Raw genomic sequence first — 14,017 nt, 5'->3', positions numbered from 1 at the left:
AAGCTAGCTAAAGTGCTAAGCTAGAGATAGCTTAGCGCCAGAATCAACACATACCTTTAAAATACCAGGGTTAAAATGCATAAGCGCTGACGGCGCGTTATGAGCAATGTTCTGGTTAAAAACACCCTTTAAATAAAGTTTATCTTAGCTTTAACACATACAAAGAACACGAACCGGCCTGGGTGCTACAGATAGCATGCTAGCACCAAGATAGCCGAGTTCCACAAAACAAACTTCATAACATGAAAACGTTTAGATCATTTCATCCTAAACCAATCTGTTAATCTGCCCAAAACCCAACCTCTGAACCTGTTGAGGGAATGTTGTCCAAGGGCGAAGTTTGAAGAAGATATCCGTCGTGAACAAAGAGTTAGCTTCCCGCTAACTTCCTCAGTTTCTCCCGATCAGAAGGTGACCAGCTGTTCGTTACCGTAAACACGGTTGCGAACGTCGTCTTTCCTCCAGACTCGGCTTGTCGAAACAGCTTCTCTCGGAACACCGTTTGCTTCTGTGGGGCCTCGAAGAGAAAATGTAAGCAACTCTTACACCTTAATTTCTCCGTTCATGAATGAAAATACCGGATACACAGACAGTATTTCATTCTACTTAACTTTTGCAAATGATCGGTCCTTGGATCCAGTTAAATTTATGTCCTTTTGCCAGCAAAAGACATTCAGCGCGCTGTGTTCCCTCCTGACCCGATGGTCATCGGTTTGGAAGAGGAAGACTTGTGGAAAGGTGGGGCTTTTATTTGGGTATTGGCGCCACAGGAAGTCCGCAGTTACCCAATTTCCTGGCTGTGCTGGAAGAAGGTTAATGCACTTTATTTTGAAAGGTTCCAGGAAAGTATGTACCGGAGTTTTAGTGTGGAACACCCATGGCTGTGTGGTCCCAACACTTGGAATGAATGTTTGTTTTAATGTTGCATGAAACAATAATCCATGTTTAGAATAATGTTTCTAAATCCCAGATTGATTAAAACTTTGAGTTTTCAGGAGAGTTAAGAAGCAGCTTGTTTCTGAGGTAGGTGCATGTTAATAGTTTTGCAGTTTAAGTTACACTAATGTGGGATGGGATGAAGTAACTGTGGTTCCGCCCATAGGCTGTCAATCAAAGGTTAGTTCTGCCTGACTCCGCCCACCTACCAGGTTGGTTCATGCCTTTGTTGTCATGGTAACGCTCAGCACCTCCCTTCCTGAGTTTTAACATTGTTTAAGAGACAATAGAATCAAAATGCTTGTAGTGATTGTTGCCTTAAAAACATGTTTTTTTTTGTATAATGATTAAGGATGTAGCATGACTTTTAGATTTATGTGTTTTACTATTAAAAGGTTAATTAAATAGTTTAAACTAGTTTGAAGAATTAGTTTTGCATGCAGAATCATTGGTGATTTATTAGATTGAAAGTTTTCCCTGGTACCATTAAGCTAGCTGATAATTCAAGATATGCAAGAGTAAGTAATATATTTTTGATAAAGAATCAGAGTTATGATTTCATACTTGACAGGAATTATTTATTAGATTAAATTTATAGGGTTTATGCATCCGAATTACATTAGATGTCCATTAATCTAATACTCATCTTTATACAAGACAAATCAGGATGATATGTGACTTATTTCTAAGTGAGACATTGATGAACTGAATAATTAAAGTTTGTGTTTTGTTGTTAATGGAACTGAATTGCAGTTAAAAACATCTGGATTTTCTTTATGTTGCTTTCATTAAATTCATAGTGACACATAGTTATGTCAGAATTCATTTCTTTGGTTCTAGGTTATGTGATCTTGGTTACTAGAACATTTTTGTACAAACTTTTTCTGGATTGTCGCATGGGTTGGACCCTGCGCCAGAAGAGGGGAATGTCAGAATAAAGTAACATGGGGTTCCAAAAGTTTTAGCACTCATGGGAAAAAGGGTAGCTCATACCTCCAGTGAGGACTTAGTGACAATGCGAGAGAGACGTTGTACTTTGTTTATGTAAATGGTGCATAGCTCCCTAAGACCACATTATGATAACCTCTCTGAAATTATGGTGTTGATTCTTTTGTGAAATTTTACATCTCTGCAGATTAGACCATTTTTGAAATTCTTTTTGGGTTTTCTGAAACTATGAAATATTGACCTGTAATCAGACCTTCCTCAAACATCATGTCACATTTTTGATATTCAGAATATTTAGCTGATGGTCACTGCTAGTATATCAGGTGAAGTCAGAAGATCAATTCTTTGGATTTTGTTGGATGTTTTGATGAAGTTCATGTAGTTAAGCACTTAGGTTTGAGAATGGGACTTTGAATTGAAAATTAGCCAAGTGTTGTGAAGGCCCTGCCTATTGTTCTCACTTATATGAGATTGAGACAAAGGACACAGGCAAATCTCAGTCCTTTTGAAGTGCTGTGTGGCAGGTCTCCTATTTTGGACATGGGGATATTGCCAAGATCATTTTTTTCCACATCTTTGTGTGAAGATAGGATGTTGTTTTACTGTCAAAACCTGTCCACTGTGTTTTCTCAAGTTTCACAGATGGTGAAGGCTGCATTACCAGAAACAGCCACTTCCACCCTCCAGTCCTTTATTCCTGGCGACTGGATTCTGGTCAGAGAATTTAGGAGAAAACACTGGAAGTCCAGGGCTGGAATGGCCCATATCAGATCCTACTAGACACCCAGGAAAGCTGCAGGAAAGATCCAGGTCCTCCAGCTTCATCTGGCTTCCAGGACACAAGTCATCTTCCAACTGGATCATCCACGGCTGAAAGGTGTGAGGACAGCGGACCACCACAAGACAAAGAACTGTAAGCTGATCACTGGCAAGTGATTGAAGAGGTGGTTGAAGAACACTGTTTTTACAAGGGCACAATCTCTTGGGCAGTGCAACATTATTTCAGAATCTACTTAAGGCCATCGCATTGCCTGAAAGTTAGAAATCATAAGGTCATTTGCCTCACTGCACACACACCACATTGAGAGACACATAGAAAACATACAGGGAAGACCTCTACACATTTGCACATAACCTTTCTCTGGATGATGGACTGGTGACGTCTGCAACAGAGAGATAGTGTAACATGCGCCATGATGCTTATTCTTCTTAATTTCTTAACATTTGGTGGCTACTAGGCCCTCCTTTGCCTGGACAGCGAGGGTCAGCCAAATTCTTTCCTCCCACTTTGACAGCGAGACTGACTCTGAGGAGGAGATCTCGGATGCTTTTATCTAACTTTCATGTTTATTGCTTGAAATTGTGGAGATATATTATGTGTGTGCATCATTATTATTATGTTCATAACCAGTGTGGGAAATAAAATGTAAAACATGTGTTAGTATAAAGACATTGTGTATTGTGTGGTCTGCAGAAGTATTTCTCACAGAAGAAGTGAAGTGGAAAATTACTGAAAACTGCAGAAGTGTGGGAAAATTGGTGATAAGTGTTACTCCCTGCTTATATCAGTAGATACAAGTGCAGGTGCAAGACAATGACTGTCTAAATATGGTAAGCCGGAAAAAGTGTATACGTGACTGCATGTGAGAAAAAACTGTAAACAGTGCGCTGCCCATTTTAATGTGTGTTTTAATAAAAGCAATGTGCCCAGTGAGAAGCTCTGAAGTTGTCTCGGTGTGTGGTCTGATCACATGAGAGCTTCCCCTGGTCCAGGTATTTTGAATAACATACAGCTGTCTCCGTGTGATTTATTATAATGTGTGTAATTCCTCCAGGTTACGGTGAATAAACGAACGCGCAGAAGGCCTCTTTAAAGAGGTACTTCAACAAAATCTATCATTATGGTATTATTACAAATTTGAAATGTGTTCATTTCCACTGTTGTTTAGTTGGACTATGGAAGCCTAACTTCCAGCAGGTTAGAGTTCCTGTTTCTAAACATATTTCTAGAGGAGCTTCCTACAACCGCCCACCTGTACTAGACTGGTAACAGGGCAGCTTGAAGCGCAGAAACCACTCAGGAGAGGCAGCAGGATTTTTGAGTTTTGTTTATGATTTGTTTTCTTTGAGAAAAAAAACTGTTTGCTTTCAGCACCAGAAGAAAGGACATTCCACTTCAAGGTCACGATGCAGCTATATGAAAGATGTTCTGTTCTGATGCTAATGATTGGTATTACAAGTATTTTATTACTCTTGTGTTCATTTGGGGAAAGGTACAGCAAAGACAATTTGTGGCTAATCTGAGTAATTACGCCAATAATACTCATCAGCTGATTCGAAGAGAGATTCATCACTTTTCTGACTACCATGATCATGCTGATAATGTCTGGTGGCAACTGATGCATCAAACTGTGAGGAAGATAAGAAATGACAGCTGCAATGTTTGTTGTTTGATTCCACGTGTTATTAATGATCAACCATTTTTAGTACCTGTTTCTATTGATACTACTTTCTTTCCAGATAGGCAACATAACCAGCTGGTGGAGGTTGTTTTTCCTTGGGTGGGGGATTATATTATAAGGCAAAGCAGAAATGTTAGTAGATTTTCTAGTGAGCCTAATCTAATATGTGCTACTACAGGAATTCTTTATAGAATTTGGGGTAATAGAAATCAATTGGATATCCAGATATAGGTACAGATATTTGTATTGAACAGGAGGAAAACACACCTTATTTCCTTGGAAAAACAGAAGGTTGCAAAACTATTATATCTGTTTCATGTGCTTTAATCAACAGACATAAATTTGAGTCATGTCCTATCAGAACTGCTGCTTATACTATTTCAGGATCTTTGGTCCCAGATCCCTTTGTGTTAACTCTTAATCTGACAGAATGGAAGTAAGTTGTATGGCATGGCAGGTAAATTAACCAGGGTTCTTGTTACTTTTCCTAGTAGATATGGGTTCTCGTGTCCTAAGAACATGGTTTGGATGTGTGGAAATAGATCATATCTGTATCTGCCTGCTAATTGGTCTGGAGTATGTTATCTAGCTCACTTACTACCTACGGTCACAACTTATAATTCAATCAGCCCATTATTAGAGAGGAAGGTTTCACTGTTCTGACCAAGGAGCAGCAAGTTCTTAGAACGATGAGTTTGCAAAGTAGAATGGCTTTGGATTATTTGTTAGCTGAGAGGGGTGATGGTTTTGAAGAATTTTCCTTTAGTTGTGATTATCTTGTAATCAGAAGAAAGGAGTTGTAATGGAAATTCTTTTATTAAGTGTCCCAAAGTGTATGACCTTTAGGTTACCTCACTCCTCAGAACATCTGTGTTAGAGGAGGAATCTGTAAAGTTTAATGGTTAAAACACATGCTTTAGGGTGATGCCTCAGGAAGAGCAGGAGGGTCTAGGGCCATAAAACACAGACTCTTTGAAGTTGAGATAACACTGTCATGTTCTGGTATAAATACTGTGTGTAAATGTTGATCGGGGCTCTGTTTCACTGACTAACCTCAGTGACAGGGTCTTCAAACACTGAATGCCTTTGAATAAAACTTATAAAGACAAAGTCCGGATTTTCTCTTGTTGTGAGTCAACTTCTCTCACACTTTGATAAGAAAATTCCACTACAGGAGCAAACCCATACATTAGTAACTGATTCAAATTCAAATGTTCTCAACTATAATAACCACTGCAGGAAAAGTACTAATGTAATGAATTAGGTAGGAGAAAAGGTTCTTACCGTTGAGCTGGGAGTGTTAGTGCCATATCCAGAGGAGGGTAAAGATGCTAAAGACCATCTCCTCCCATCCGCTCTACAGGGAACACAAAAATCACAGCTGTTAAAACCAGATATTATAAAAACAGAGCTTTGCCTGTATTCAGAGCCCATAAACCTTTTCACAGATTGTCACGTTACAATTACAAACTTTTTTACTGGCACTTTTAAGTGCTGGATAATCACCAAGTAGAGTATTGTTGTGGACTGAAATGTTTTAGAAATAAAAGTCTAAAAATATTTTGGATTCAGTCCTTTTGATCCACTTTTTGCTACACTTACAGCTACAAGTCTTTTGGGGTCAAGCCACTACAAGCTTTAGACATCTAGAGACTGACATTTCTGCCTATTTGTCAGGCTTAGTTGGGTTAGATGAGGAACATCAATTTTCAGATCTTGCCAAAGATTGTCAATGAAATTAAGGTCTGAGTTAGACTTAGGAAAGGATCCCCATGGCATGCTGCCACTACCGTGTTTCATTGTGGGGAGTGTGTGTTCAGGATGATAAACAGTGTTGAGTTTTCCATTTCTGTAACACTGAGATTTCATGCAAGCCAAAGAGACCCATGAAGGTCTCATCTGATCAGATGTTGCTCTACAACATGTTTGCCATATCCCCTTGAGGTTTTCATGACAATAGCTTTTTTTTTTCAGCTTCTCAAAGCCACATTTGTGGACCGCATAAGTAATAGTTATCCTATTGACAGCTGTGGATCTCTGCAGCTCCTCCAGAGTTCCTATGTACCCCTTCACTGCTTTTCTAAATAATGCTTTCATTGCCTGTCCTGTAGAGTAGGTGGAGGACCGTGTCTTGGTAGGTTTGATGGATTGAACAGCTCTCCATGAGGTGAGATACCCCAAATCTTGGGGTATTGTTTATTCAACTTCTCCACATCTTCATCCCTGATCCATCTGCAGTGTTGCTCGTTCCCTGTGATGCTGTTTGTTCACTAATATTCTCTAACAACCTCTAAGGTTTACATAGAACAGCTGAATTTATACAAAGATAAAATTATACAAAGGGTGGGCTCTGTTAACTAATTGGTTGAAATCTAAAGGCAATTGAGTGTACTTATTTTTGTTTTCATTTTGAAAACATAATTTTTCTACAACTTCATAATTATGCTTTATTACATAAAATTCAAATAAAACACATTTAGGTTTGAGGTTATGACATGAGACATTGTGGAAACACTATAGCAATACTTCTGCAAAGCCTTTAATGAAGTAAATTATTCCAAACCTAAAATGTGAAAGCTAACTCAAACCCTTAATAACCCCATACGCAAACTGCAATACTAAATAACAGAGCAAACAAATGACTTATTCCAAATTTAGTTTGTCTGTGTACTCTTACTTTGTAAGAAGAGGACAGGCGACTCATTTAGTGTGCTTATCTATTGCTCAGTCGAATAGTGACAGGCAGGCTGACAAATTTGATAAATGAGGATGAAGGCTTTGCAGGGACGCTGAGCTGCCACAGTCTCCACTGGCAGCACCATGTCTGACAGAGAGGAGATAGCAATAAATCACAGTCTAACTGGGCTTCTTCACATACACACCTTGCTGTGTGTATTGGTGCATTGTCATCCTGATACACGGCACCGCCTTCAGGATACGATGTTTGAACCATTGGATGCACATGGTCCTCAAGAATGGTTCGGTAGTCCTTGGCAGTGACATAGTGATATATCACAAAGACTTGCTGTCTTGGTCACAGATGCGCCAGCAAGACGTGCACCAACAATTTGTCCTCTTTTGAACTCTGGTTTGTCACCTATGTTGTGTGCATTTCAATATTTTGAGCAAAACTGTGCTCTTACCCTGCTAATTGAACCTTCACACTCTCTTCTTATTGGTGCAATGTGCAATCAATGAAGACTGGCTACCAGGATGGTCCAATTTAGCCATAAAACCTCCCACACTAAAATGACAGGTGTTTCAGATTAATTGTCCAACCCCTGTATGTGCATGTATTAATTATTATGGCAAGATCTACTCCGTTCGTTCGTTCGTTCGTCGTCTTCTGCTTATCTGGGACCGGGTCGCGGGGGCAGCAGACTCAACAGAGACGCCCAGACGTCCCTCTCTCCAGAGACCTCCTCCAGTTCTTCCAGGGGGAGCCCAAGGCATTCCCAGGCCAGCCGAGGGACATAGTCCCTCCAGCGTGTCCTGGGCCGTCCCCTGGGCCTCCTTCCGGTGGGATGTGCCTGGAACACCTCCCGAGGAAGGCGTCCAGGAGGCATCCGGTGTAGATGCCCGAGCCACCTCAACTGGCTCCTCTCGAGCCCCTCCCGGATGGCAGAGCTCCTCACCCTATCTCTAAGGGAGTGCCCGGCCACCCTACGGAGGAAGACTGTCGTTCCCCACGTGGGCGTTGAAGTCCCCCAGCAGAATAATGGAGTCCCCGGGAGGGACACTATCCAGCACCCCGACAGGGACGCCAAGAAGGCCGGGTACTCTGCACTGCCACTCGGCCCGTAGGCTGAAATGATAGTCAGAGACCTATCCCCAACCCGAAGGGGCAGGAATACGACCCTCTCATCCACTGGGGTAAACCCCAACACGAGACGGCTGAGCTGGGGGGCAACAAGCAAACCCACACCAGCCCGCCGCCTCTCCCCGTGGGCTACTCCAGAGTAGAACAGAGTCCAACCCCTCTCAAGGAGATGGGTTCCAGAGCCCACGCTGTGCGTGGAGGCGAGCCCGACTATTTCTAGTCGATATCTCTCGACCTCCCGCACAAGCTCAGGCTCCTTCCCCCCCAGCGAAGTGACATTCCACATCCCTAGAGCCAGCCTAAGCATCCGGGGATTGGGCCGCTGAGGTCTCCACCATCGTCCGCCACCCAATCCTCTTTGCACCGGTCCCTCACGGTTCCCCCTGCAGGTGGTGGGCCCACTGGGGGATGGCCTCGCGTCTCTCGTTCGGGCTTGGCCCGGCCGGGTCCCGCGAGGAGCAACCCAGCCACCAGGCGCTTTCCGATGAGTCCCGACCCCAGGCCTGGCTCCAGGGTGGGACCCCGGCTCCGCCGTACTGGGCGACCTCACCTGCCTCGATATTTTGTTCTTCATGAGGGATTCTTGAACAACTCTTTGTCTGACCCATCACCTAGAGCCTGTTTGCCATGGGAGACCCTACCAGGGGCATTTAGGCCCCAGACAACATAGCCTCTATGATCATTTGAGCACTCAAACCCCTCCACCACGTTAAGGTGGTGGTTCAAGGAGGGGTCAGATCTACTCCGTCGTTAGTGAATTATTTAGAAAATCCGGACGTTGTGCTCGTTTTGTTTCCTGGTGGTGCGGTATGATTCATACATATTGACTCCGAAGCCGTACTCCGCCATCCAGCAAAAATAGAGAATTGGATGGCTGTCCGCACGTCGTGGCAAATGTGGTCTTCCATCTGATGAAGGCTGACTCTCTCTAATAGTAACTGAAATATATCTAAAGAAACATCAGATTATTTGCTACTGTCTGTGTTGCTGGCCACTGTTGCAGCAGTCAGTTTATGTGCAGGGATTTCCCTTTGACATCACAAAAGAGCGCAACAAAATTGCAAAGGAGTAGTTCGGAAAAGCCTTTTTACTGAAATTTATGACCATATATCTCAAGAACTGTTCATTTCAATGGCATGAATTTACTTTATAAAATATTTTAGCAATGTTTTCCTTCCATAAATTTAATTGGATTTATCATGAAAATTCGATGTCACAGGCACTTTAAGTGTAGATTGCATTCCATCAAAATTTTGATTTTAATCTTAATTTCAGAACTGAGTTATAATGTTTAGAGTAGGCCTATATATGATTTATGACAACATTCACTTTCACTGTTTTTAATGGTAGCAGTAACAATTGTTTTTACTGCATTAAATGAATGTTAAACTACCGGGTATTCTAACCACTACAAAGGTAGGACATTTATTTTAGATAATTTGTTGAAGTTTTCAGGCAATATCTAAAACACTTTTCAAAAAGTTGCATTTGCATTTGGGGGTCACAAAAAGACTATGTAAAATCATCATTTTCAGAAAAATGGCAAAAAAATATGATAGAATGTTTTGTCAGTATCAGACACCTCTATGGTCCACTGTGCTTTAATAAGTTTAAAGACAGCACAGGAATTTTGGGAGGACTTAATGCTTCCTGATTGCCTCCATGTCACACCGCATCCGTGCGTTAGTTAATGCAAAATAATCTCAACCAAGTATTAACCAAGCAAGTATCAACTGAAAACTACATGGAGTACATGGAAATACAACTTCTGAATTAAATATTATTGTTTATTATTCTTATGGTATTCAAAGTTTTACTGTTTGGATTGAATCAATGAAATAAAATACCATTGCGATCATATTCCAATTTATTAAAATGCACTTGAAAGGTGCAAGACAGACATAAAGCAGAGACCTTCTAGAGGAGGCGAATGAGAAGTGTGCAGGGTTGCCTGGGGAGAAGTTTCTGGGGCTGTCCAGTGGGCTGCTTCCTGAGGGGACAATGAGAAGAAACAGATATGCATAAGAGAAGATAAGTCTCAGATGACAAAGCAACAGAGATGCTTTATCTGTGAATCAATATCGCAATGTGTCATAGTTATTATGGAAGGTTTTATGGAACAAAGAAGTGGTAAACTGATGGAGTTTAAGATTATACTATTGATTTTTAAGTAATCTGGACAATATGTTTTAGTGAGTTGCTGGGTGTTGAATGGACAGCTATAACATTTACTCTAAGTGAGATTGGGCCTTGTCTCCATCATTCCTCCAAACCAGTCTATCCCAAACTCATCAAAAATACTCCTGTATTTACTAATGGAACCAGCTAAGGGTTAAAACATGTTTATATTTTGAGAATGTACTATTGGAATATACTGTAAACTATTGTGAGGCCTGGATGTAAAAATGTGAGCCATGAGCTTAGCATGTGGAGACTATAATTTTAAGAAATAAGACAGGCAGTAGTTTAGGCTGTCCTGTGACTGACTGTTGCATGATGCCAAATAAAGGTAGTTAATAAACATATAAAATATAAGTGCACGTCCTAATCTAATTCACACCCTTTTTGAGTGACTTTAGAGTCTTAAGGTTTTATGTCTGTGCATACCGAGGTGTCCTGGGAGGGGAAGGGGGGAGTGAGGGCGAGGCAATGTGGGAGAAGTGGTCGTCAGGATCAGATTCTTCCTGTTGGTCGTGCGGCAACTGCAAAGAAAAGTATAACAGGGGAAGGAAAACATGTATGAAGTTACACCACTAGAGTTTTGTTGGGATATACTTTGTCTTTGTCAGTGTGCATCAATACAGTTGGGTATGTGCAGGAGACCCTGACAAATGCACAGCTTATTCTCAGAGCACGACAACAGTGATAAAGAGAATTTCATTTCCTCAGTTGTCCATTCCGGGCCTGTCTCCCCGGAGCTGAAATTACACATGAGAAGAGGGTGGAGCAGAGATTGAGAGAAAACAAGAAAGAGAAAACTGGGGACAAATGCATATGGATCTTCTTTTCAATTACCCTATTTAAATATATTTAGCCAATCACATCATATCTATCCTAATCTAACTCACACCCATTTCGATAGAAACTCAGCAACCTTTTGTACTCCAGAGGTCCCCTTATTTGATCTAACCCTCTTCTACATACTTGTCATTTACTCTGAATGCTTTTTCAACATGAGCCTTGTAATGTGCTTTGCAATCCAGAGAGCATGAGGACATGAAAAATCCACATAAATACATCTGGGGAAAAGGGAGGGTTGATGCAAACCAGCATCATCTCATCTGTCATTTGAGATAGAGACAATGCTGGTTTTCTCCTGGTGCGTCTCTTTCATTCCTTTGACACATGGGGTCAAATGCGAACCGGACACGCCACCTCTGCAAAGATCTCCAGATCTCTATCGACACTGGCATTGTAGAGACGTGAGCTCACAGTGGTGGAGATCACAGGAGGGTATGCAGGAAGTTTTGGGAGAAAGTAGATTTTTCCTCTCAATGGATCATTAGAGGAACATATATTTAATGTTTAAATATAAAGGAAAATCGCATCTATAGGTATGAACATTGGTAGTTATTGTAAGTGTGCTTAACTAAGCTTTATGCATCTTTCCAAGTTTCTTCTTAAGTGAAGAAAAAAAATAAATAAATACACGATTAATGCAAAATCTTAGCAGCAGGGCTGCTCTTGTTTAATGGATTCCCAGGGCTTCAGGAAATCAACAGAAACCTGCTGCACTCACAAAAACCCAGTGTTGTCCTTGAGTGCAAAAATAAAATGCTCTCAGAACACAGAGGTAAACAAGCAGACAGTGCTGCTGATGCAAAGTCCAAATTTTAAGCGTGATGCCCAAGGCCTATTTTCTACTGGATGGTCAGTTAAGATAAAAAGACGGCACGGAGGAGAGGGGCGAAAAAAGCACTCCGATGTTCTTATGAATGTGGGTTGCACTGATTTATAGCCTAGAGTTCAGGCTGATGTTTGGATGATAAAGCAAAGAAGATATAGAGACAGAGAGAGGGTTGACTGGAACAAATAGGAGATTAAAGCCAAATAAACCAAAAGTGCCTCTGGGGACAAGAGTAGTGTAGTGTCAATGGAATAAAAATTTAAAAAATAATAATATAGTAGTAGAAATGTTAAAAGTGTTGCTCATTCAACCAAAACAAGTAAACACAGCCCAGATTTATTTTTCCAAACATACACTAGGTATGCTGAATGCTTCAGCATACGAAGAGATTTTGGGCAATTGTATACCTTCAACTTTGTAGGAACAGTTTGGAGATGGCCCCTTTCTCTTCCATCATGACTGTGCACCAGTGTACAAAACAAAGTCCATAAAGACATAGATGAGAGTTTGGTGTGGATGATAGAACACCTTTGGGATAAATTAGAGCAGAGACTGAGAGCCAGGCCTTCTCATCCAACATCACTGTATGATGTCACAAATGTGCATCTGGAGGAATGGTCAAAAAATCCCATGAACACGCTCCTAAACCTTGTAGAGGGCCTTCCCCAAAGAGTTGAGACTGTTTTAGCTGTAAAGTGTGTATTGAGGGAAGAGCTTTGAAAATAAAAAATGTAGCAAATATTCAGAAAATAAACCTTGTCAATTTAGTTCAGGAGAAGAGAAAATAAAAAAATATATTTTGCAAGCCTATTAAAGCCCAGAGGGGATGTTGTGGAGAAAAAGAGCTGCGTTCAGTTGATGGCTTGTTGCTACGCAGAGTGCAAGAGGGAGACCACGTGAATGCCAACCAGGAACCACGGGAGGAGGGGAGGAAGAGGAGGACAAATACACAAGAAATGATCTAATGGTGACATAATGTAAAATGGCAAAGAAACCATCAACATCGGGAAGAGGAAAATGTCAGCAAATTGTTCTGTTAGGAGACAAGTTTGGAAAGGCTTTTGATTTGCTCTTAGGAAATAAATTAAGCGAAGAGTTTAAAAGAATAGAAATAATAAAAACAAATAAGGCTTCTTTTGGCAGAGTCATAGATTACACAGAATAACTCAGAATAGATCTGTGGAGCCATCCATTCCCCCAGCTCTCAGCAGTAATGACTTCATGGGATTCTTAATAAATAAAATTGATTCTATAAAAAATGTAATCATTAGCATCCTCTCGAACATGGTTACTTCATTCTCAATATGTGAGGCAGCATTAGAGGTGACTGTAGAAAGTGATTACTGTTTGGACAGTTTTGACCCAGTTGAGCTTTCTGAGTTTTAAAAAAAACCCAAAAAAACCTTAATCTAAACCCACTTGTATGTTGGACCCAATCCCAACCAAATTATTTAAGAAAGTAAGATATTATTCATCTATCCTTAGTAAATGGATATGTACCACAGGCTTTTAAGGTTGCTGTAATTAATCCTTTACTTAAGAAACTTTCTCTTGGTCAAGATTACTTAATACATTACAGACCTATATTTAATCTTCATTTCTTAGATAAAATTCTTGAGCAAATAGTTGCTAATCAAGTGTGTGAAAATCTACACTGTAATGACTTTCTCAAGCTCTTTTCTCAATCCCCGAACCCAGTGGTGGACACCGGTAGTAAGGGATGCTGTCAAGCTGATGGGTACAGTGAGGCCAAGCTAGCCACGAGCCGGGTGGTAGAGGCAAAGGCTCAGGCATGGGAAGAGTTTGGTGAGGCCATGGAATGAAGAATTACATTGTTGGAGGAAAGCCACAAGAAATCCTGTTTATAGTTAGCCATGAGCCATGTAGGCCAGTGTTCCCCCATACCTGTTCCCTAGGGTTCATAGTCCTGCTTGTCTTTGATGTATCTCTGTCCCTGCACACGAAACCCTTTTGTTGTGCAAAGTAAAATAAACACTTGCAGTT

The 14,017-nt window shown here is 41.0% G+C and overlaps 1 protein-coding gene across 1 annotated transcript in view; it reads right to left on the bottom strand.

Annotated features, from left to right (window-relative positions):
• Nucleotides 1-14,017, bottom strand: part of LOC124863878 (microtubule-associated serine/threonine-protein kinase 1-like) — a 97,913-nt gene that overhangs the window by 42,163 nt on the left and 41,733 nt on the right. Inside the window, exons 3-5 of the mRNA XM_047358417.1 lie at nt 10,774-10,868; nt 10,081-10,156; nt 5,631-5,703 (exon numbers count right to left, since the gene is read on the bottom strand). Coding sequence (XP_047214373.1) covers nt 5,631-5,703; nt 10,081-10,156; nt 10,774-10,868 — 244 coding nt within the window. The remainder of the gene's footprint in view (nt 1-5,630; nt 5,704-10,080; nt 10,157-10,773; nt 10,869-14,017) is intronic.

The sequence above is a fragment of the Girardinichthys multiradiatus genome, chromosome Y (assembly GCF_021462225.1).
Source record: "Girardinichthys multiradiatus isolate DD_20200921_A chromosome Y, DD_fGirMul_XY1, whole genome shotgun sequence".
In the NCBI taxonomy this organism is placed as follows: domain Eukaryota; kingdom Metazoa; phylum Chordata; class Actinopteri; order Cyprinodontiformes; family Goodeidae; genus Girardinichthys; species Girardinichthys multiradiatus.
The sequence above is the reverse complement of the archived record's forward strand: the minus strand, read 5'-3'. Positions and strand labels throughout refer to the sequence as shown.